This window comes from Xiphophorus hellerii, chromosome 21 (genome assembly GCF_003331165.1).
Source record: "Xiphophorus hellerii strain 12219 chromosome 21, Xiphophorus_hellerii-4.1, whole genome shotgun sequence".
In the NCBI taxonomy this organism is placed as follows: domain Eukaryota; kingdom Metazoa; phylum Chordata; class Actinopteri; order Cyprinodontiformes; family Poeciliidae; genus Xiphophorus; species Xiphophorus hellerii.
The window spans coordinates 13,023,262-13,049,194 of record NC_045692.1 but is presented as its reverse complement, the minus strand read 5'-3'; the positions used below and the strand labels follow the sequence as shown (position 1 = coordinate 13,049,194).

The window sequence follows — 25,933 nt, the reverse complement described above, 5'->3', positions numbered from 1 at the left end:
GGAAATCAAATGAAAGACATTAAAATTGCCAAAACCTTGAAGCTTGCTTAAAATGTCTAACACTTTAAAGAATTGTATAAAAGCACAAAAACGTTAAAATGGTCATTATTATCTCTTAATGTCACATTTCAGTCACACATTTATGTTTGTGCAAATGGTTTGTTAGTGAGACTCTTTAGTGGAAAGCTGCAGTAAACAGAGGCGGTTTTAGTTTCTGCACATCTCAGTTATCTTAGAAGTACTTTCTGTGCTTTTCCTTACATGGAAAGTATTTCTGGCTCAGTATTTGTGTTGAACTGGGTGTTTTTTCCTGGATGGAGTCAATGAGGGAGCTACTGCTACCATTAACTGTTTTCATAGAACACGTAATCCTTCACTTGAACCATAAACTTAATCTAACCACTATTAGATTTGTGGCGCAAACTAAAGGATAGAATAATCACCCGTAGGTGGAAATTCAGTGCATAAGGAGAAAGGGGACCAACAAATGGAAATGATCTGAATTAAATTGAATTCAGAACATCCAGGACGCTACCAACCAAGTTATAAATCACTTTTGCTTGAGATTAGACACACAGGCAATAAAGATGTTATCTTCTTCACATACAAACAAAACAGTAGTTGCTGTAGAGCATAAACAGGCTAAAACACTTAATCAAATTTTAAGATTAGTTTTCTTTCTGACAAATGTGTAGATATGGAGACATACCTCTGTAGGAGGTGCAGGGACATGTAGAGCTGGGGTTCGTTGGTGGCAGATGAGCGCACCAGTTTGCTCTTGGTGTGGGCAGAAACGATGGTTCCATCAGAGAGGGAGAACCGGTAGATTGGACTGAATGCTTGACCGTGGCGGAGAACTGTAGACACAACAGGCTTCACTTCAGCAAGCACAAAAACTTTTTTTTTTTATATAAAATAAAACAAATGTGTTCCTGCTGGTTCCAGTATTAGAATAGATTGATGGATAATCCAAGAACTGAAATTCGTGGTTGGCTGATTTTTGTTGCAATTCATTAAAATATTTAATATTTAAAGCTTTTTTTTCTCCAGAACCTTGAACTTCTTTCCCCTCTTCGAAACATCTAAAACAATCTTCAAAATCTTTTATTATGACCTGATACGACAAACAAACATGGAAGTTATGTACCGTTGAAGTTACAGGTTCAACCATTTTACCGTTTGTCTTTCAGCTTTACATCTCCAGAGACATTTCTGCCCATTCTTCTTTAGAAAACGGCTCATGGTCAGTTATACTGGTTGGAAAAGTGTCCATCCGACTATTTATATTCAATTTAATGATTTATTTCTGAGACCAACTGTGAATATGTGTAAAATAATAACCTTCTTGCTGGTGTCTCTTGGCAAAAGACATTTCCCCATCGTTCTGTAGATGGAACCTCTGGATGCAGCGCCTTACTAGATCCTCCCAACCTGGCTTCATGGACGCTCGCAGTAGACTCGTGTCCAGCGACGTAATCTTACCTAATCACAAAAGAGGACATTACGGTAGCTGCAGATATACGGAATTATAAACTTCCCATATAAAATCTCCCAGCCCAAACTGGCTGCTAAGTTTTAACATTTAAAACATGAATTTCAGGTTCAATAAGTCACTGTTTTGCCACCTGGTTTAACATGTACATCCATGTGTCGACACAGGCAATCACTCGCAGCGGTGCACACTTGTCCCTCAAGTATGTGCCATTTAAAGTGGAAGCAACAGACCGCTTAAAGGGCTGACAAACTCCCTCCTGCTTGACTGACAGCTACATGGACCAACCTGTCACAGCAGCAATAACAGGAGCCATTTACAGCAAAACATCACATTTAATAATCACTAAGGCGTCAAAAAAGAAACTACAGAGGCAGCCTGGCAGCTTACATGGTGTTTTGCTTAATTCTAAGGGGGGAAAAATGTCAAACTGAATGCCGCAAATGGTGGTCATTATCGCGCTCTGTGTGGCGCTAATGGACAGCTCGGTAAGTAGAGGCTTCCATTCATGCGCACCTACGGAAGCCTGGGTGGGAAACTACAGGAAATTACTATATGTCGCTGACTAACCATGAAGGTGTGTTTTTTGTGATGTGGTTGTGGGTGTGCATACCACACAAACGGCATTAGTACATCAGAGGGCAGGTGACGCGCACAGAGCTGTGTGCAAGTAAGCAACAGTTTTTCTTTTCACCTCCCACAGTGCAGACAAGATGGGTGGCTGCAACTAGCTTGTCCAATCTTAACGGGGTCTATGGATGATGCTTAAAAACTTGGCAGAAATGTTTGCTAATTTGTGGAGAAATTGAAATTTCTTTCAACACAAAGGCAGTCTTTTTTTTTTTTTAACTCAGCCTAAACAAGTATTAAATCGGATGCATATTAAGATCTCCACGCGTCAGTTTGCAGCTGCTGTCCGTCTGATTCCCCGTACCTTGCAGGTCCTGGCGAGTGGTGAAGCTCTCATGAGTGGGAAGCATGGGCCTTTCCTTCGTGGGAACCCTCCGAGCCACGCAGATCAGGCACGACTGGAAGTCTGAGCAGAAAGAAAAAAAAGAAGAGAACGAATAAACGTCAGGAACAAAAGAGAAGGTGGAGGATGGAACAAAGAGGACGGGCATAAAACAGGAGAGACGAAGAGGGAGTGAGAGGGGAGGACAAGGGGGGCGTAAAGGATAGAGACAGAGGGAGGGAGTGATAATGAAATGCATGTTATTCCCAGGCAGCATAATTAATACAGTTATTAATGAGCGTGGGGATCAGGGCTCCGCTCCTTTAGCGAGGAGCAGCTATTGCTGGCGAGGGAAATGATGTAGTGTGACCTTTTGAAGGAGTGTGAGTGACTTGATAAGTGTTTGCGTCCGCACCTCCGTCTGGTCTCGGCTAAAGCGCTGTCACACCCTCATCGCGCCTCCTCCTGCCCAACACGGCTCAGTAATGACACTCTTCTTCAGCGCACGTAAAAAAAATAAAAAATTTAAATGACTTCGCCAATTCAACTGCTTGGGTGACCCCAAAAAGTCTGCGGTCCAACTTTTTGTGAGCCAATAATATCCACAATCCCTCATGTTCCCCGCAGAGATGTGTGCCACAGGCTATCACACACACATGTGTGTATAGAACCTCATGGGAGGTCTGGCCATCAAAGATCTTAATCGTTATTAATTTCCCCCCCCCCCCAATTCCCTTCTTTCTGTTTCTGTCTGTGGCAAATTCCTCCATCTGTAACCGCCGATCGTGCTCTGATGTTCGAATGCCCATTATCTTTCACACACCTTCAGCCAGAGATGTTCTCATGTTTGCCGGAAAACAGCTGGCAACGTTAGCCTTTTATGTTAGGTAGTTCATAGTTCTAGGCTAATGAAAGCGTTTCTGGTCGGAGGTCATGTAAAGAACGCTCATCTAATGCAATAGAAACAAAGGGGCCTCATCTAGTAAAGTCTACATAGACAGAGAAGACGGGGCTTTTTTTAAAGATGTGTCCTCTGTTGCCGTACACTGATTTCTAAGTGATAGACACAAATCTGTGTCCTTTCAGTTTTCAAAGGTTGGAATTTTAGCAGTCAGAAGAAAAATGACATGAAACTAAAATAGGCACTGAGTTTGAAACAACAATCCAATGACTGAAGGACTTATCACGGTGTGATGCAGGTTATGGCCACCAGGGGCTTGCAATATTCAGCGATTCACAAACACACAAAATAATTGGGAAAGAGGCATTAAGCATCAGTTAAATATGCAAACAATACTATTATTTCAAAGAAAGGGGCTTAATGACAACACAAACAGCATTAACAGCCCATTTATTACGATTATCTATTTGTGAGTTTATTCAATTTTACATCAAAAATATCCTTTTATTTTTATTATGTATATCATTTAGTTTCATGGAACAAGTGGCTGGGGAGAGAGAAGTCTGGGCCTCGCTTCTTAAGATGCTACCCCCGCGACCTGACCCCGGATAAAGTGGAAGAAAATGTATGGATGGATGGATGGATTTAGTTTTATTTAGAAAAAGAATCTCATTACTCCTCGTTTGTAGGTTTGCGACCCCAACCTTGAGTTCTTTGTCTATACGGAGAAGCTGTATTTTGTCAATATTGGTCATGTCTTTGCAACAGTTTCCTCACTAACATGTTAAGTTTGAACAATATGAATGACATAAATCAGTCCCATTAAATAGTCTCCATCTCGCCTGAAATAAATGCAAACCTTCAATTTGATGGGATGTACTTAAACAATTTCATTTTAAGAAACAATTGCTTTTAAAAATAATTATTGGCACATTTCATTTTAATCTCTAAAACCAATTTTCAAACAAATGCAACAAAAAGCATTTCTTTCTTTTGTATATATATATATAAAACTAAGATGATTAGTTTCTATGAAATTCTGAATATCACTTTTTTTTATCTAGTGCTTCCTAAGCAGAAAAAAAGAGTCATGTTAATCTTGCCCATGCGACCGTTTGAAACCGATAACTTTCAAAAAAGGTATCATGTCTGGATCAAATTTTCACTTTGACACATTTCATTTCATTTTTCCCCATAAAACATGAAATGTACTCAAATAAAACACTGGAGTTTGAATGTGTTCACTGTTCAGTTGTGCTGCTGCATCATTATTTGCTTTGAGCGCATCTGTATCAGGCTTAATAAGTTGTTACGAATTTGCTAAGTATGCAAGATCCACATTGCCTGTTACAAATGTAGAAAAAAAAAGTAGCTATAGCTATTTTCTATTTATGGCAACTTCCAAACAAGAAATATGCAGATATGTCAAAATGTTACACTAAATTAAAAAATAAAAACAAAAAAAACCCATCTTGTCCGAGGTTGTTTTATAAGGTCACTACTTTAGTGTCAACTGATCCTCTAATCCATCTCTTCCCCACTTCCCTCCCCACTTTCATACCGTCTCCTTCCTCCTTGATGGACTTGGGTTCTGACACTGCAAAACACTGCATGGTCTCATATTTCTGCTGCTGGGGCTCGTGCGACTCGTCCTGGTTTTCGCTGTGCGGGTTCACCAGCATTCGGCAGTTGAACGTGTGGCTGTTCCTCCTTGGACCCTCGCTGGACCACGGGACGCCGTTGACTGCCGGAGAGAGAAGGAGAAAGAGAGAGAGAGAGAGAGAGAGAAAGAGGTGAGGCAAAGGAGACATTTATAGTCTGGAAGAGGGTGGGGGGGACACTTTTACCTGCGACTGAAAGTGAACAGTGAAACATGAAGTATGCAAAGAGCGAGCCAAGAGGAGGCGAGCGCGCTGCAAGTGGAAGACATAATGAGAGCAACATAGAGAGAATGAAAGCAAAGGAAGTGCGAAAAAGAGGAGAGCTGTTGCTGGGTAGAGATCAGTTTTAATGAGCAGTTGGAACCCTGAGCCATCCATCCACAGCAGTGCATCACAGCCAGGCCTCCACATGCACGTCCTCCCAAAACATCACTGCCCATCTTTCTTCTCCTGTCCAACACTTACACAGACACAAAATAACTCACTCAGACACACGCACACACGACAAGCAAGATAAAAAAGACATGTATGGCCAACTCATTTCTTTATAGCAAACTCCCATCACACTCCATCTGGTTTGTGATCTCATTCAGTGCATTGATAATCTCCCAGTAACTGGGACACAGCCCAGTGATCATTTCCAGGGTACTCTGCTCTGCGCAGCTCTCCCACCCAGATGGCCGGGTACTCAGACCTCAATCCGGAGCACCAGCAGAGGAGAACTCAGCGCTCCTGACGGGATGCAGTAACACAAAGCTCACCTTATGGGAAGTGAAGCCGTACGGGTTAATTTGAGGGAACAAGATGATGGGGGACGGATGAGGGGGGATTCCTGAGCTAAGCTGAGGATTGCACAAACAGTGGTAATGTTTACATTAAATAAACACAAAGAATAACTTTAATGGGTGGGCTAGAAAGTGTGAGAAATTGAGAACAAGAAAATAGGATCTCGATAGGAGTGTGCGGCAGAGAATGAGAGAAAAACATTAAAAAAGTGAAGAGAAGGGGAAGTAAGGGCACGAAATGAGAATGTAGGAAGAGCATTATGCTGCTGACAGGAGAGAGAAGCCACAAAAGGAAGTTAATTAGCTGAAAAGCGAGGGAGGATGAGGAGAAGAGTGAGAGGAAAAAGTCTGGGCTGAGCATCAGCAAAACAGAAAAAGAAGAACCTTTAGGATCTTTGCACACTGCAAATTTTTTAAATTTTTTTTTTTTTTTTTTTTACAAGCCAGCTTTCCGGCACTAAAAAACCACCATAAACATTTAAATCACAACGACATGGCTAATAAAAAGCACCAGGTGATGCAAGGTAGATGGAGCAGAGGCAGAATTCGTTGGCAGGGAGAATAAGCCGAGGGCTAACCGAGGGATTTAGGCAGCAGGTTCTTGATGAACTCGGCGTGATCTCCGACATGCAGCACGCTGTACACGCTGGTGTTCATCAGCTCCTCCTGGTTGTAGCGCAGGTACTGGGTCACGTTCTCAGACACGAACACGATGTTGCCCTCCATGTTCACCACGAAGAAGAAGCCGTCGAGGGCCTGGAGGGGCAAAGAGGCGGTTTAGAGTTTGTTTACAAAGTTCCTCCTCACAAAAACACAATTCATGAATAATTAGGATTTTATTTGCGCAGCAATCACCCTCATTAATCAGTCTATGTTAATAACCCTGCTGCAAGTGGCCTAAAGGGGGAATATTACCAATTAATATGCTCTCCCTTACTCAGACAAGGGAAAGCTGCAACTTTAATTTATTGATGCAAGTAATTGTGTTTTTCTTCAGATTTACTGGGTTTTAATCTCTATTATTTAGCATGAAAGCATTCAAAAACAGCAGATATTATGCAAATATTGTCTGATGTCTGAGCAACCGGTGTAACATAACCACTATGTTAATTTTTGTCTGAAGAATTATATTAAAAAGTAAATGTATCAAACTGTCTTGTAGAACAGTTGCAGTGATCTCATTGTTAAAAATCATTCCGAATTTCCACTGTTTATAACTGAGTTGGGTGAAACATCATGCGGTTTTCAGGTGTGTGTGAAATTGGTGATTAAAAAAGGGGCGGGGGCGTCGGCGCGCAGCGGCGCAACCGGAGAGGAAGACGCTCACCGTTAGATCTGTGCAGCGGGATTTTGTCTTTATCGATCGTTTAAAACTAGTAAAAATCAAAGAAAAGACATAAAACAGCGATCAAAGTTCGCCCCAGTGCCGTAGATCGTGCAATAGGAACTGGATCGGAGTTTGCACCCAGGAAAGGCCGCCCGGTGCAAGAGGACGCCGCCAGTGCGAGAAGACACCACCGAGGGGAAAGAAAGACTCTCCCGGTGAGATCTGGACTTTACTTTTCTTTTGGGGGATTTTTGGTGGTACTACTCTTAAATCTCGCACTGGCGGCCAAGACTTTTGAGTTTGTGGTGAAATGGCAGCAGAGTGGTGTATGGCACGACAAAACCTCATATAATTAAGCAACTGTAGCAAGCATCATTCCACCTGCCACCAAAATGTTCAAACAAGATGAGTGACTTACTATTTTAATTTAAGCTAATTTAATTTTAGCTCAGAATTTTGCATTGTTTTATAATGCCTTTTAATTTGCATGAAGGACCAATTGAAACTTTTATCTAATTTATTCTAAATACACGACTAGTTATTGTTTGACATTTAGCCCTTAGAGGAGCAAAATGTGGTTGAAAGCTTTTTAAACCGTTTTGCAAAAATAACTAAAGAGGCTCGTTCCTAATATGTGGGATTTCTTTATTCTATTAAGAGAAACCAGAAAACATTTGTATTATCTGCCATTTTCCGTTCTACCATACCCATAACGACCCACGACCCAAAAGTGGAGTACACACTGAACTCTCATTTATGTTACACGCCTACTCTGTTATTTGCATGTTATTACACTATGCTTACAGAAAAGCCACTGGTACAATTAGTACCAGCCAAAAAAGCTGAACATCAGTGAAGCTGATAAAAGCAGAATAAACCCATGTGGCTGATTAAAGCATAAGAAGGAGGAGCAGCACTTAATTGAAAGAACACAGCCCCAGGTCAGCCATTACACACAAGCTGGTGTCAATTAGGCCATCAAATCACCTACAGCCTTCAGGAACAGAACGTTGCCACTTGTAAAGCCGGTGTCACGATAGAACCAAAGACATCTGCTCTTCACCTCTGCTTAATCAATCGCTACAGTTAAACTAAACAATTGTGAAACTTTTAGCGCGACATACAATACATTTATTTTCAGTCATTCCTGAAACAGCTACAAAACCACACAGTCCAACACCCCCACAGACAAAATGTTAAGGTTCGCCGAACCCTTCCATTTGATCCAAGATTACAGCATGATGGAGGTTCTCCCTCGCCTGCTCTGACACTTCCAAATCTAAAAACAAACTCAAAGCTACCTCATCCATCAGTGCATTAACTGGGCCTGTTCCAAACTGCAACGTGGTTGTGCAAGTCCATCCTGTGTGAGGAAAGAACATGGACTGGACGAGATAAACATTGCGTAGTGCCAACTCTAATGCTCCTCCAGACACTGTTGCTCAATGCCGTTAGCCAATACTTTTAATTTACAGTGCCCTCCTTAAATATACACTGGAGAGACGGCTGAGCCAATACAAGTCAATGTGTTCCAAACGGCAACGTTGGGAATAATTGTACAATCTCTGCTCCCAGCTCTATTTACTTGTGAACAATAACTACAGCCTATTGCTGCAACATGACATTAATAGTTTTTGGTAATGACTAAAGATAAAAAAAAAAGGTATTAAACATCATCGAGAATAAAGAGTATGCTGAAGATGGTGCAAAAACCATGTAAAAGTATTCATGCAAGTTGAGATTTTGGAGATTTTGTCATGTCCGAACCAAATATTTTATGTTTTATTGGGATTTTATGTGAAAGATCAACACGAAAGGAGCGAGTAATTCAGGGTTTCTGCAGTTTTCAAAAAACTCAAATGTAAGATTTTAAGACCTATTTAAGGCCATTATCAATAATACTAAAAAAAAAAAACAAAAAAAAAACAGTATAGGATATACAAGATTAAATAGTTCAGCCACGACAAAATTTAAGACCTGTGATTAAAGTATTTAAGGCCAACTTCCATTTTTTTAAATGAATTTAAGAGTTAAGAATTTAATTTTAGATGCATGAACTTAAGACATTAAAAGTGCGTGGAAACTCTGCAATTGTAAAATGAAAGTGAATATTTTTAAAAGTAATATGAAAAAAATAATAATTTGGCGTGCATTTGTATTCAGGACCCCTTGAGTTAATACTTTGCAGAACCACCTTTCCCTACAAATGCAGCGGAAAGTCTTTTGGTATATATTTCCTTCCACTGATTTGCAAAACCATGAAAAAATAAAAATAAAAATAAATAATTACATTCTAAGAAAGCAAAGATTCCTACAACACTATGTCTCCCCCACCAGGCTTCCCTGCATTGGGTTGGTTTATCCAGAAAGATGAGCATCAAATTTGAAGAAAAGCAAAAATACTGCTCTCATCTGTCCAGAGTGTCTTTTTCCACGTATAGAACAGACTAAAGATTTTAAAATCCACTTCAAAACGCCATACAATCCCAGCAAAATACATTTAAGTTTATGGTTGTAACATAAAATCAGGAAAAGAAGATATGAATACTTTTTAAGGCACTGCATACGTAACAGTGATGTGACGTAATGAATCTGTCCACAGAAGGTTAAAAGAGCAACACAATGTTTCCCCACACTCCTCTCCATCTCTCTGTGTTGGGAGAGCAAAGAGTCTCAGAGGGGTGGGGGGTGGGGGGGGGGGGGGGAGGGGGAGACGGGGGAGATGGGGATGTGTGTTTCTGCTGCTGGCCTTTCTCCTCTGAACGGCCTGTAATGAGCCCAGGATCGCGGAAGGGATCGCGGCTCGGAGCGGAGCTGGTGTGAATGGCCTATCGCCGTGTTTTGGGGACTGCTGACAGATGGGAAAGCTCGCAGGCTGCGCTGGGCTATATTTAGCCGCGAGTTAGTGTGTCGATTCAGTGACGCTGGACCAGGAGTGCTATAAATATTCCATGACAGGACGGATCTAGAGGCGAAAGAAGGGAAGATGAGGGGTGGGGGAGTGAGGGAGACCTGAGCAAGCCGGGGAGGGCGGAAATGGGTGAGAGGACGGACTCAATGGACTGATTCATTCGATGAGCTGTTGCTTTCTTTCCCATTATACATAAGCACTTCAGAGGCTCTCCGTTGTACAACCAGGCCATTGCTCAGCTTGGTAATTTACAGCCAATCAGGGGCGGATACAAGATGCTGGGAGCTTTAGCCTCACACAGCTACACTCTGACATAATCACTACTGGCACAGCTGTGATTGTTCTCTGTGAATGGTACTCTTCGTTAGACATCAATCATAATTTCAAGAGGTGAGTTGACCTGTGGTAGAGTATTTCACTTAGTATTACACTATTAAGTGGAGTATATGATGAAATCTTGGACCCGAGTGCAATTTGATCTCAGTATGAATACAGATGTTCTGTGGAGACATGATCAGACGCATCAGGGTTAAAGTTCTGGAGAAGTATTAAGCAGTATTAGGTTGGACACATCATCTTTACATTGAAAGAGTAAAACAAGACAATGCCGTTCACAAACTGACAGGTTGGGCAAGGAGAGCTTTATTTTTTGAAGCAGCCAAGAAGACTGTGGTAACTCTGGAGGAGTTGCAGGTGGGAGAATCTGTTCACAGGACAACTATTTGTCAATCTCTCCATAAATCTGACAATAACGAAAGGATGGCGAGAAGAACATCCCTTTTTGTCGTTTGAGGCACAACAGACGTGTGGAATAAGACGGTCTAGTAGCAGGAAATCAAGACTTTTTAACCTGCGGATGCAGCTAAACTCAGGACAAACCTGTAGGAAAAGCTTTTAGGGGCTGCAAAAGACTTAAGACTGGGTTGGAATTACTCCTTCTTGTGAGACAGTAACACTAAACATGCAACATGAATTACAATGGAATGACAAAGATTACTGATCCTCAGAACCCCCCATCTTGCATGTTGTAGGGGTTTTCCTGCTGCCTCAAGCCTGACTTAAACAAATGTGTGATTAGCAGGCTTCTGGAGCATATGATAGCTTACTGTGGAGGCAATACAGTCATTTGAGACATACCTAAAACATAAAGAACAGTGGATTCTGAGGACTAGGCTTGAAAAACACTGGCTTATTTTAGAGATTATTACTGTGTTTAAATGGCCTAGTTAATAATCTATTGTAAGACTAGAAAAGTACAACCTAAGTTATTGTGCAAAGAATAAAGTCCACATTTTAATCTCTTAATGTGTGAGAGACATGCACCAAAAGTTTATATATAATGGATATAAAAAAATAATCTCAATAAAAGCACTAGGAGGTTTCAACAGTAATGTGGCAAAATGTTAAAAGGAAATGGCAAAGCACTGTAAATGACATCATGAATGAAAAATACAAACGCAATCCACCCACCTCCAGCATCATTGGTCCCAAGGCATCTTTGTCAATCACACTTTGGCCTGTTGATGAGACATCAGCCTTCTGCACCTCCTCCTCGTTTGCTGCTGCAGCCTTTTCTGTGATCAGATAAATCAATAAGACAAACTTAAAAGCCACATACAGGGATCCAATGCAACAAGTTCATAATGCAGAGGGAGAAAAACAACAACAACACAAAGACAAAACTTAGAGGTCACCGAGGAGAAGCACAAGCAAACGATTCTGCATTTCCCCTTGCAGTCGACCCACATACTTAAAAGAGGTCACTGGCTGACAGGGATTTTAACAAGTATCCATCTGGTAACAAAGCAAACACATTCGGTCCCTTAGTGAAAACAATGCGGCCGTGGCTCCAGCCCAAGCACAGTAAGGCAAACAGAGTGAAAGGTTGCTGTAAATGAGCGTGTCAGAGCGCACGACTGCCACGCTGGTGACAGACACTGGATAGATTACATCGTCATGTGCAAAAAAAAAAAAAAAAGTCTATTATGGAACAGGGAGAATGTGTAAACAAATCATGTACAAAATAGGAGAACAAATTGTTCCCAGGAAGGGCAGAACATTTTACTTATCCAATACCACAAACAAACTTAATCATGTTATCAATAATAATATGAGATTAGATTAAGCTATCTAAAGCTCAAAAGTTAGCTTTTCAAAATACATCTCCCAAATTTAGGAAATTCATCAAATAAGAAAAAAATAGATTTTCTTGCAACAAAACAGATTCCAAGATTATACTGTATTTTCACAATGTGTGAAATATGTTGCTAAACTGTAATTTACCAGTAACTAGGATAAAACTAATTCAATAGAATTTAGAGATGCATAAGGAAAAGGGCCGGTGACCAAAACTGGTTGACTTTTAGCGTGGTCGACCGATCAACGCTTTCAACATCACTGGCCATCTAAAATGAAGTCAGATGAAGCACAAGGATGCATAAATCAATTTTAAATAGAAAGTTTTCTATGATATCTGTAGACATATTCTTTATCAAGGCTGTGATACGGTGAACGAGAGCAATACCATTAGTAAATAAATAACAGAAAGGCTGAACAGAGTTGGTTTCCAACCTCTGCCTGCCAGATCTGGGAATATTAGGTGGAACTGAGTTGAGGTAAGGAAGCATAATCTCTAATTTAACGCTTCCTCCCAAAGTTGTGGTAAGGACAAAAAGACTAATATTGGCCAATATCAATGTTGGTGCTGATACATAGTGTATCCCTGGTAAAAACATACCTATGCTAATTAATGCAACAAGAGATAAAAAAAAAAAAAAATATATTAAAAGAAACACACAATATATTGTCGCCAATGCACCAGGTTAATTGATACACTAGTAATGCTTGTATAATTTCTTTTTTCAGTCATACCTTGCGAGTCACAAGCTGAATATTTCGGGAACCTTTGCTGTAAGGAATACAAACACTACTGTTTCAGCAATGCTAGCCACGCTAATCACTAGTAGTAGACGTTAAAGCAGGTTAAAAATGTGAACTAAAAGGTCAAAAATCCAGGTTAAAGGAAAAAGTAAAATAAAATCACACTTCTGATTGGTGGATTTGTTAACATTTTAAAATGGCACAGATAAAGAAACGTACAAAATTCCAAGACCAATCCCTTAAAAACCACCAAACATTTCATTCAGATTTGAACAATTAGAAATTCCTCTCAGCTTCAGTAACTAAAATAAGGAGTTATGACTTTGTCCATGTGACTAGGTTAATAAACATGCAGAGAGGCCTTATGTTCATAGCGTAGGCTGCCCTACTTTCCAAGCAGACGATGAGAGGCGGAATGTGAGTGGGCTGTTTGGGGGGTGGGGGGGACACATTTAACGGGCGCACCATGCCAAGGAGAGAGCTGACCATATGGTGACAAAAGATTGTGGTGAGAAGCAAACAGAATCACGCTCTTCCTTTTTATGGGTATGGATGTGTGAAAGTTGACACGAATGCAGGTTTCCCTCTGCGCTGTGGGTTTGTGCAACAGCCCACAGACAAGTATTAATCTTTTCCAGCATTAATGATCCGTGCATCAGCAGGACCTCTCCAGGCCCAGTGGGGTCCTGCAGACCAACACAGCTGCTCTGAGTGTAGACCCATCACTCACTGTCATGGCCGCCTTCCCTGGCTTTCTGTCTCTCTGCAGAAGTGTGGCACTGTGCCACAGATAGCAGGAGCGATTGATCAATTAAAAGGATTGTGTAACGTATTAACAACTACATCATAAACTGGCGAGACAAGGCACCATATACGTTTGACTAGCTCATTAATTTACAGAACAGCGGTGCATTTTTTTTTGCTTTCTTTATTGTGCAAAGTTGCCTATTAGCAGATAATGCTTATTATTAGTTTTTCAACTACGGATAGGTTATGTTGAACACCTTTTTTTCTTTTATGACACTGTCATTTGAAGTTTGTATTGAATTTGATCGTCTTTCATAAAAAATGTTAAGAATTAGAAAGGTAAAGCGTCACAAACAAAAGCAAACAATATATACAAAGGAGAATATCCTTTTCCACACTGCTGTATTTATCCGGTTATGGATTAACAAGGCAGAGAAAAAGTAAGAAAACATAATATATCTTGACTTATTTCGGCTGTAAATTAAAACATGGAGGAGAATTATTTGAGGTCATAAATGCCACAACTTTAAAATCCCACTCATTCAATTACAATGACATTTCTTTCATTTAGAATATTTTTGGTAGCTTTCCACTCAGAAGATAGACCTGTTTGAGTCTGAGAAGGTGCTTTAAAATTTTACCTAAGAATATTTTTTCTTACATGAAATGGGGTGAGAAGAATCCTTTCAGTGTTAATCATTACACCGAAGAGGGAACCGTTCATCTACTAATTACTACTATTACTTTGAGTTCATAACATTGTGGCTGAATGCAACCCCAACTTCCTCTTTGGTTGACCTTTCACGGCTTGTATCCTCAAACCTCAGAAACCTGTAGCTGAATCTACAGCGTTAAAGCACATAAACATGCAAAAAGCTCCCATAAATATATACCAATATGCATATCTTCCTATCTACCTACACACACACACGCCCACCTCCTGCCCCACACACGCAGACACCCCCACAATCACACACACAAACTGAATTTACGGATCATTTATTTCATTAGCATAATATCACACTGGATACCTTTGAAACTTCAGACCTTGAATTTGAGTAGTTATTTAGTAGTTAAAAACAGGCTCACTATGTTCACTTTTTACAACATAATTAGTGTCACATTTACTTGCACCCCTGCCAACAGAAAAGCATTTAGCACACAGTCTTCTTCTACCTTTTCCTAGTTTTTGAGAAAAAGACGAGAGCGCGATCTTGGAGCATTACAATTTCATACTAGGTCTTTTAATACCATCTTTTCTTCAGCTCAACTCAAATAGGTGTTAAAGGTGTTTAAAAAGCCAATAATACAAAGCAATAAGAAATAGTTTATAAGACAGTTGTAAAATATATAAACTTTATAAAATTCCGTCAATACAAGTGTCAATACTTTTTTTTTAAACTTTGAAAGATCATGAGGCCATATCTTTAAAAACACAGAATTTTTTTTTACCCCTTTAAGCTGCCTTTACAACAAATCTCTATTTCAATGTCTCAGGAAGAGAAAGAGGCCCACAGCATCACAGATCCCCCACTGTACTAAACAGTGTGCATGATGTGCTTTTCCACATATTCACCCTTCATTTCCCATTAGACCCACATGTAGTGTTTGTCGCAACACTACATGTGTCGCCACACCTCAAAACACACAGTCCTAGCTAAGGTAAGGTGGAAAACGGCACATTCAGACCTGTGATGGTGGAACAGGAGATGTTTTCCCTACAGCGCCTTCGGATGAGGCGCTGTTTAGACTAAGTGACCCCTGACCAGCCCAATCTTGGAGTCCTAATTATAAGCTTGGAAATTTCTTTTACTTCATTTTCCGTCCTCCTTATGATGTGTTGGGTGGTAAGATACACTTGGGGCTTATTTTAGAGTTTCTGCAAGTATCTTTAAATTTCAGACCTTTTATTCCTGTATGGTAGATATTTTACTTTACTTACAGGTGCATCTTAAAATAGAATATCATAAAAAAAAGCTGGTGTAATAACACCCTGGTTGCTCAATTGAACAAGTGAATAAACAAATGAATCACACTACAGATTTCTCAAAATCTGTCCAGTACAAAAAAGCAATGAACAAATGTCAAGAGTTAAAATGACCATGACATAAAAAATGTATGTGTATTTAAGACTTTTAATCTTAAAATTAAGGTTTTTACAACTCGGACGTTTTAGGATCACGCCAAAACTATCCTATTTTTTCACAATATGTCGTTTAAGCTCCCCAAGTCTGACTATAGATATATGTATATTGAAGCAGCTCTTTAATGCACCCATTTTCTCACCTATAAATATATAACACATCTGCCTTCCATAAAAGACATGTTTTCTTGCCTTTCCCATGTTGTAGTGTGACTCAAAGAAATGGGCATGTGCTGTACCGCATTAATATCCACAGGAAACAGAAAGACATCCTTATAAAATTATAAAGGTAAGTATACAAAACAAATGATTCAGGTTCTTTTATTTAATAAGAGGGTCCCAAGAACATATGGATAATAATCTCCCTACTAAACATAAGCAGCTGAATTAAATGGTTGATTTTTTTCTCTCTCAAATTTTCACACACAATGATTACATTATTGGACAATTTTTTTAAAAACTTTTTGCAGACCTTTACAAAGGAAAAAAAAGACTTGATTTGAACTGCACCTTTCACAGAAAAAGATGTAGCACTGACATCTGACACAACCCTTCCATAAAGTGAGAAATGAAGTGCAGTTAAAAGAACCTAAGGCATTCCTTCAAAGCACAACGTTCAGCATCTGTAAGCAGCTATAAAAAGATTCCCCTGCCTGACCACCAGCCTATAGAGGACAGAGAGGAAGAGGATGAACCAGCCCCTCGTTTGCTTTGCTCCGAGTGAATGCAGAAGGCTCAATATGGAATGGGATTTTTGTGTCACTTTAGTCACTTTTACATAGCAGACGTATGAGTCAAATAAAATAGAATGACATTATTAACTGGTTTTATTTGTGCATCTTAAAAAGGCCAAGTTTTTTTTAAATAAGATATTCTGGCGCCCTTTCTCAAAAGCAAGGACCAAGCTAATATCTGTCTCTAAATTTACAACAGGAGAACATTTTAGCCTTTCAGCAACCTTGAAGTAAAAACAGAATATCCCCACTGATCTTTGCTTGATTAAAAAGAACATTTTGAAAAAACCTTAAAATGGTCACTTAATCGTCTAGCAAGATGGGTTTTTTTTTCACTATGAGCTGTAAATTCAAAATATTCAATATGACCCTGAACAAGCTTTCACTTTTATTATTTGGGACCCATCTTTTTTTTTTGCAGTTTATTCAGAATGCCGACGGCACAACCAGACTGTCACTCGTACCTTGCTCCTTTATTTGCCTGATCTGCTTCACAGTTTCCTTCAGGATTGCACATTTGTCAGGTTTGACGTTAAAGTTGTCGATGTCGTTGAAGTTGGCGAAGATCAGCTCGGCGAGCTCTTCAATATACTTGTTCTCGTGCTCGCGGTTGCGCTTCTCGTTGCTCCGCTTGGGACTGCAGAGACATAAAAACAACAAGAGGGGAAAACGGTCATAAAAAAGCAATGGGGGACCAATGTTGGGAAAATTAAGAAAACTTATCAGCTTTTTTGTATTTTTCATTAAGAAAAGATCACTTAGATGGCTAATTTATCTTTTATAAAATCACAACATTAAACAAAAAGATACAAGCATTTTCAAAAGCAAAGAAATGATTCCCTCCTTCCTAAATCCCGGTGTTACCCTCCTCGGTTGGAATAACTTTTAGTGAGTTGCTCCTTGAAGACATCTGCCACTTTCTCCCACTCTTCACTTGAAGCTGTAACATGTTTAAAGGGTTTCAAGCCACGGCATCTCAAAAGAATAAATGGACTGTACTCCATTCCAGGACCTTCCATCTGTTAATTCTGAACTGGCCCGGATCGGCTATAGCAAAGCATCTCCACAAGACAATTCTTGCCACCTCCATACTTTACAGTTTATATGAAGCTCTTCTCCGCTAATGTATTTGGATTATTCTTAAGATGCTGGTGTCTAAATAATTCAGTGTTGGATTCGTCTGTCCAAAGACCATTGTTCCAAAAGCCCTCGTTCTTTCACTTGTTTAGCTCTGGCAATATTTAAGCTAGGTTTACATTCATTGTATTGAACTAGGACAGAGGCAATATGTGATAAACGTGCCATCCCCGCCCAATCATGTTGGCGCGATTCCTGGTCCTTTCACTCAAACTGGACAATCTGGAATGTTCTCTTGCAGAGCAGGAACACCTGCACTGACATGTATAGGTACTCTCTAACACAGCTCATGATTGGAGAATACTGCACCAAAGTATGCATCAAGTATATAGGCGACACCGCTTGCTCGGCTTGAGTGCGCTCAATGGGAACCTCTAAAAGCGTGACTATAACTCAGCCTTAAGTCTGTTTTTCTTGATGAGCAAACATTGCCTCTACTGCACTGTCTTTCTGATTGTACAGGAATGTACTTTTATATTAACAATGGCAAGAGTTGCTGCAAGTCTAGCGATGACACTTTAGGGTTTCTTAAGACATCTTTTAGCATATGGAAGTTTGTGTTAAGGGAGAGTGGGCTGACATGACCAGATGTGGGCATGTCTGCATTTGTTGCAATTGTGCTCCACTTGTAGCCATTTTTTTTTAATACAGCGATGATTCTGATTTTAAACTCTTCAAATCCCCCACCATGCATATTGGAGCTCAGACAGCTCCTTTAATCTTTCCAAACTGTTTGCACTCATTTATACAGTTAGAAGCACCAAGCTAAATATCTGAGGTTTTAACAGCAAACCTTCAAAATGCTTACTAATGTTTTTATAATCATGCATACCTAATATGATATGTTGCTATGTACTTCCAGCCATTTTAGGTAGGAATAAATGTAAGGCTGATCACTAGCTGGGTCACACACTACCATGGCTGTTGTAAATAATTATTTTAGTAATCAAGTAATATACTGATTGTTCTGAGCATCTAGTAGCTACTTAAAGAAACATATGACAGAGAAAATGCTAGTAAACAATTCAGTTCCTATTTAAGAAAACACATTTAAGACACACTTAAAATACAAAATGATTCAATCAAACTCTTAGTCTCACGTTTGAAGTATGAAAAAAAAAATGTAAAGAGCAAAACTATTTCACATTAACTTTAAAAATTAAAAATCAAACTTAAATTGAGACATTAAACATTGCCTTTTTGTAACACTTCACTTTCAGTCTCAAGTTTGAAGTATAAAAAAGTTTTTTTTACATATTTCTAATCTATTTTTTATTGTTTTTTTCACATCATTACTCTTCTTGATCAGTAAGTACAAGTGAGAAAATGGAGCTTGAAGATATTAATGCAAGCTAAAAATGGGGAGAGTTACAGTAATAAGCCAGCAGAGCACAAAGTTAAAGATCTGTAAGTATATAAACTGATAGCAATTTATAGTAATATGTCAAGTTTACTTTGGTTTCAGGCCTCTAAAGTTAATTAGTCAGGTTGAATCAGGCTCGGACACGACGCTTACAGGCTTGATCAAATTGGATTTGATTGTTTTAGGCCCAACCTACACTTTAATGTTTCCTGCTGAAGTGTTGCCGCATTGAGGCTGCGCTATTGGAAAGCTTTCTGTGCCTCTCCATCTCCCTCCATAGCTGCTAATAGCACTTAGCATTCTTAATCAGCTCATTAAAGTGCTGCACACAACACACATGAAGTTTAAGAACAAAATAAAAAAAGAAATCAAATAATTACAGTGCGCTAAAAAGTAAATGTAATTGAACGATGCGTCGAGGAATTCTAATAATCAAGGTATTCAAATTAAACAATAGCTTTGATGAATCGTTTCAGCCCTACACTGTACGGTTTGCTCCTATGGTTCACCTAGCTTCAATCTCAAGTCTGTCAATGTGGTTGTGTTGGTCGTGTTGGTATTATAAGCACACCCAAATTGATGCCCAAGATGGGTCACTGTGGTTACGAGTCAGGACTGCAACCAGGCCATTCCATCCTCTCCACTCTAAATCGCTGTGTGAGCAAAGGTTGACATCTTGAAGGATAGAGCTCAGTCCATGAGAGTGGATTTATGTGAAGGCCACTGACTGCAGAACCTCATCTCTGTATCCCTCTACATTGAGATTTCCACCTAGGACAACAAGCCTCGTTTTTCCAGCGAGGAACGTACCGCCCCTCGCCATCACACTGCCTCCACCTAAAGATGTTTCGCATTAGCAGGGAGAAATTGCCAAGTTTTTCATGGGTACAACCCACATCCTCAACCCTGTTGCTCAACCCATAAATGTATTTTTTCTTACACTCTGTTACTCTGGCACCATTTAAGGGGGAAATAAAAGAGCTTTCCAACAGTTTAACATTAATTATCAACAAGTTCTTACATGTGGCACCATGGACGACCTTCCTAAATAAGCTCAACAAAAGAAAAAAAGCTGTAGGCCATTGTGTGAAGGAAAGTAGATACGTTTACACAGGACATTGGAGCTCCTGTAAAAACTCCTGGTATCTCCTGGAAAAGATAACTCATTATATACAGGCTTCTTGATGGTTCTGGGTCAATTTGTGCCCTTATTTTAGATCCAAACATTGCTCTGTCATCCCAACCTACTTTCCTTTATACCTGCAAACAAACTGCTTTATACTTTAACTTAATTCAACAGAGCTAATTATAGAAACACTGAATTTGATTTTTCAAGATTTTATAATACACCTCGTTTGATTTTTGTCCGTGCACATTTGTACTAGTTGACATTTATGAAATACAAGATTATAACCAATATCAAAACCGAATATTCAGAGTCCTATAAGGCTGTTTTCTTACCGGAGACTGTGTGGAGATTTTAAAATAAAAAAAAAGATTATGTTACATCATTTTCTGTAAAATTGAGTATGAAATTTCCTGAACAAAACTGCAAGAGTCTGAAATCGTAGCTGGGTAAACTGACCTGCACTGCTTCCTGAGTTTCCTTTTTAGTTTTGAAATTGTCAGCAGAGGGAAAGTAGATCAATCTGCAGTGGCCTGGTAATTCAAATTACTAACACAAAGAAAAACTAAAATCTCTAGGTAGCGGTGTGAGATGAAATAAGTTGGCAAGTAGGATTTGATCATTCTTGAAGCTTACCTGGGTCCTATGAGTTCGGCAGAGCATTCTTTGCGTTTTCGTGCTTCTGCCCTCGCAGGGTCAGATGAGTTTTCACCGACTCCACTCATCATCAATGCATATCAGCGTCTGCAAATGAAACACACAGGAAATCACAGTTTTAAATATGAAGCAACAATTTCACTATCTAACTGAGCAAAAGGTAAAACAGCAAAGGTATATGAAAGGATGACAATGCGGGACTGAGTGAGGGCCCATATGGCCATCTGCATACAACACACATACAAACACACGCACACACACACATACACAAAATCTGTGCTGGAAGCACAAGTTGATCCAGTCCAGGAGAAATGAGTGAAAATGGAGCAGAGGTAGAGATTCAATCATTTCTCTCCGATGGCACAGTTCTCCCCAGAGAGGCTGAAATGAGAGCACCGCGCTTCGCCTGTAGCAACAGACTGTGCGCTCAACCGTGTGTTGAGAAAAACCCATTCGCTACACAAAACCAAGTGAAGCCAGCTCACATTGAGGACAGAGAGTTTACAGTAACGTGTGCCTGCGTCACTGTACGGCTGCCATTCACCTGGAAAGACTTGAGGTCAATCAAAAACACAACAAAAAGAACTTCTACTGTTTGAGGTTATGTGGAAATAACACTTGCCTACTTAGAAATGTCTTATAGGGTCACTTCCCATATTGTACAATAAAAATGTTTGGTTTTTTTGCTAAATACATTTGTGAGTCTCTTGAGGGAAGCAAACAGTTGAAGCACAAAGAGTTAATGTGGCAGAGAGGTAGCTGAAAGTGGAACAGTGTTTGAGGTAAAAGGCTATTTACTTGTTAATTTGGGATAAAAAGGAGTACAATGAGTTTACTTTGGATACGGCTTGCTCAAAAAGAGGGATTGCTCCAAAGTTAATCACAATCAGCTGTCCTTTCTTCCTCGGATAATGCTTTACCAGTTGTCGTACATTTTTATTTTACTAAATTATAATTGGATCCAAGTTTCACCACATACAAGACCATTGGTTTGAATGGTCTCCTATATAGAGACCATTCCTATGTATCAGGGTCTTCAAATCCAGGCACTGAGGAGTGGCATCATGCAAATTTCAGACACGTCTCTGCTGTAACACGCCTGAGTCAGATCATGAGCAGGACACTGACAATGTACTTCAGCCATCTCAGCATCATAGAATCTACAATAAATTCTACTGTCAGTTTAAAGTAAAAAGAAAAAAAGTCATAAATAAAGCTAAAGCAGAACTGAACCCTGCAGCATGACAATGACATACCAGTAAATCCACCAAGGACTGGCTAAAAATTTAGAAATGGAAAGTTCTAGGCGAAGCCAAACCCTTGTCACCGACCACTTTGAAATGGTGCAACTTCATACCAGCTGTATTTTCAGGAAACTTCTCAAACATCTCACTCCAGAAAGTTAGGAATGGGGCAACCTTTCAAATATTGTTATTTAAGCCCAAATAAATCACATTTCTTCCCAGAAATTATACATTTTAAAATGACTGTGTGAATATTTATTAAAAAAAATGTTATTAAATTACATGGAGTATCCTAATTTTTTTCACATGACAGTCAATGGATGAATTAGACACATTTGGGCCTTAAGAGGATCTGTGATTGGTGCTATTTAAACAAAGTAATTTTATTAAATTATTCAATGATTTCTGGCATAAACAGACACACTTTGCAAACCAGTTATACCTAGAGAACAATGGTTTCTGTGAAGATTCTACAATCAAAATGAACCCGGAATGTCACAATTTTTGAGTTTAATCTAAAGATTACATGCTTTTCATGACAAGCTAACAGATTTCTCCCCTTGACGATTACAGATAAAGTCAGCGCCCAGTGGGTGCTGCTGCCCTTCTGATGTGCTCAGCTGATGCTCAACAGAATATAGTGTGGCAGATTCCTGGCCACAGTTGCATATTGAATAATAGTCAATAAATATTTTATTTTTATTATTATTGACCCGACAGAGCAGAGTGGCTGGAAAAAAACATTTAATGACCTGAACTCGACTTTTGTCCCTTGAATAACGATGAATATGATTTCCTGCACAGAGAAAAATAAAATTTTCCAAATGACAGAACAGATTCAGCAAACAAAAGCTTTAAAGTTGGATAGATTAGGCTCTTGAAACCAACATAAACAGTTCTCAAAAGCTAAAACTGCTCCTTCTCCATCTTACTCTTAAGTTACCACAAGCAGAATTTGAGGGCACTAAATGAAAAACCATCAATTATTAATCAAAGTGCAGTAATATCTTATTAATTACCACCATCCTCTGAAAATCTGTCAGCAGCTAATGGACTCAGGTTTAAATATATAGAAGGATACCTTCAGTATATTAGAAAGTAAAAACTCATTGCCTTAAAAAAAATGGCATTATATTAAAAAGAATGTAAATAAAGTTCCTTAAGGCAATTGATGTTGTTAAACCTCAATGTACTTTATTGAGATTTTTTGTGATAGAATAAACCAAAGTAAGGCATAGTTATGAACAGAAGGGAGGGTGTCTCCAGGGTAAAGTACATCATTAGATTTCTCCCACACAGCATTTTGAATGCAGGCCAAAAAGTTCAACTTTGGTCTCGTCTAACCAGAGCACCCTCTTCCACATGTTTGATAAATGTTCAGCGGGGATTGTTGCTTCTTACTTGGTCTGTCACAATAAACAATAAATCAATTAATCACATGATAAATTAAAGCAAGCTCAATATCTTCTATTGTATCGTTTTTCTCTTTCTACCAAAAACTGGAAAGCAAAAGTCATTCTTCAGTCTGGTGCTTTGGGCTCGACTAGCCCTTTATTTGAAGGACAGTTTTGTTTACAGAGACCTCATAATTCATTTATTTGTTTTTATTTCTTGTTGTCGTTTTTGCTTGTTTATTTTGGATATTTAAATGATTCCAGTTTCAGTGTTGAATGTTGGATACTCGTTAGAATTGAAAGTTTATTGATCTTCGAGAACGCGTTCTTGCATTGTTATGTCGTTACCATTATATCACTTGAAAATGGTTTCAAAACAACAATTGTTTTGCTTATCGCAATAATTTCTGGGACAATTTATCGTCCAGCAAAACTTGTTATCCTGACAGGCCTACTTTTTAATGCTTTCAACAATGGCTTTTGGAGCGCACAAATAAAAGTTAATATCTCAGAAGATACTTCCTCCTGTCCTGTGGATCTCTTTAGCTGCTCCAGAGATACAATGGACCTCTTGGCTACTTGCATGTTTTTTTTATTCCATTTTCAGATGATGGCTTAAACAGTACTCTAAGAGACACTCAAAGATTAGGATAATATTTATAACCAAACCCTTCATTGATCTTCTCCAAAACTTTATTCCTAAGCTATTTGCTTTTTTCCCCATGATGCCATTTATTCACAAATGTGCTGCAATAAACCAGAACATCTTAACAAAACATCTGTATTTACACTGAAAATAAAAAAAAAGTTTACAACAGGACAATTAGCCTTTAAAGGAACTTTAAAGCATTTAGTTGCACTGGATTATTATTTATCTGTGTCAGAATAAAAGGAGACAGAATGGAAATGTCTACCACACTTTAGATGTTTTTGTCACATAAAATCCAAACAAACCCCACTGAAGGATGCAGTTAGCAATAACAAGACAAAATGTTTAAACAGCAGGGTCAGAGGACATGAATACTTCTGCAAGGCACTGAATCTTTTACAAGCTTCTTTTTTCAGCCTGTAAAAGAACAAATCTTAAATGAAACCCTTAAAAGAGAACATGCAGGTCTTTTCCAGAGTAGGTACCACAGCTGGCGCATGCTGTGTTGTGATAGAGTCTCAGCTACCCTTACCATGGAAACAGCTATGACACACACCACTTGCTGCTCTGCCATTACATAAGGAGGGAACAGAGTGGAGAATACCAGTATTTAGAGGAGAGCAGGGTAGCATAGCCTGGCAGAAGCTGGTTAAAATAATGAATGAGGTAGTGGCCATGCAAACCTTAGTCTGACTGCCTCCTGCCCTGGAGTGACCCACTGTAAGCTAGCTGTAGCAACTGGCTTGACATGAATGAAGTCAAACCTTTGGCTACGGTTTAAACATGTCCTTTCGACAAGTGTCTTGAGTTCCCTTGTTGACTAGTACTGCAAGTGAACAGACACAAATGTCTGAGTCCATGTGTCCTACTGTTTTGCTATTTTGAACAACACCATCTTTGTGCAGAGCAAGTGTGCTGGCTGAAAACATAAAACTCAATATTAGAGGTTATATCATTTTATTAATGGCAGCAGGCCATTAAACTCTAATAGCCAAGTGCCATTCTCCATTTTTATTGGCCAGGGCAGGGCTTTCAAGCACACGTTACCATGGGGATTCCGGTTCTGATTGGCTGTGCATGCCTCGCTGAGCCAGATATGATTGGTTGCCTCCATCTCCTTGACATAGCAGCAATGATGGGTCACTCTACATTGAGACAAATAAGTGAGACTTGAAGTACCGAGCACGTCTCAATGACACCAACACAGACAACCAGACGGCCTGGCAAGCAGGCTGCCGGCTGCTTCTGTAGCTGGGAAAGGGGATTCAGGTCTCAACACAGGCAGACTAGCGGGGGGTTCCCATCTAGAAAAAAAAAAAGGAAGAGTCTGGACTGCTGGCAAGCTAATAACCGCTGGGAAATCACTAGCAAACAAATATGCTGTAAAAATGTGCTTACATTTACAGGACAGAGTATGAAACAACCTCTCAGAGGGCAAAAGAACTACAACCATGTCTGCTTTCAGCCTAAAGTTGCCACCTGGCTTTAAACAGGCCCTTATTCTGCAAAGCCTCAAGACCCAATATGAACAAGAGTCTCATGTGGGAAAATTGCTGAAAGCTTCTATGTCTCTGGGGGACAATTTAAAAATTCACAGACATTTTTAAATGTGGTAAATGACTGTGGTATCATTTACCACAGTCAGTAAATGATACCATTTTCTCTAAGCTGCCAGGATATCTTAAAACATTGTCATCCCTCATCGTTATGAACAAACGCATAAAAAATGACCTTCACCAGTCACTTGTGCAACAAAACACAGAGACAACATATTGCTTCAACCACCCTACTTCACAGTCGGGTGTTCTCAAGCTGGCAAGCTTTCCATTT

General features: G+C 39.4%; 1 protein-coding gene across 5 annotated transcripts in view; it reads right to left on the bottom strand.

The window, feature by feature from the left end:
• The window catches only part of ncoa2 (nuclear receptor coactivator 2), a 74,537-nt gene that overhangs the window by 23,413 nt on the left and 25,191 nt on the right, over window positions 1-25,933 (bottom strand). For all 5 annotated transcript variants that reach the window (XM_032551231.1, XM_032551230.1, XM_032551229.1 and 2 more), the window contains exons 3-10: window positions 20,796-20,903; window positions 16,998-17,170; window positions 11,500-11,603; window positions 6,370-6,547; window positions 4,907-5,089; window positions 2,427-2,528; window positions 1,342-1,482; window positions 710-857 (exon numbers count right to left, since the gene is read on the bottom strand). In XM_032551231.1, coding sequence (XP_032407122.1) covers window positions 710-857; window positions 1,342-1,482; window positions 2,427-2,528; window positions 4,907-5,089; window positions 6,370-6,547; window positions 11,500-11,603; window positions 16,998-17,170; window positions 20,796-20,887 — 1,121 coding nt within the window. In that variant the 5' untranslated portion in view covers window positions 20,888-20,903. The remainder of the gene's footprint in view (window positions 1-709; window positions 858-1,341; window positions 1,483-2,426; window positions 2,529-4,906; window positions 5,090-6,369; window positions 6,548-11,499; window positions 11,604-16,997; window positions 17,171-20,795; window positions 20,904-25,933) is intronic.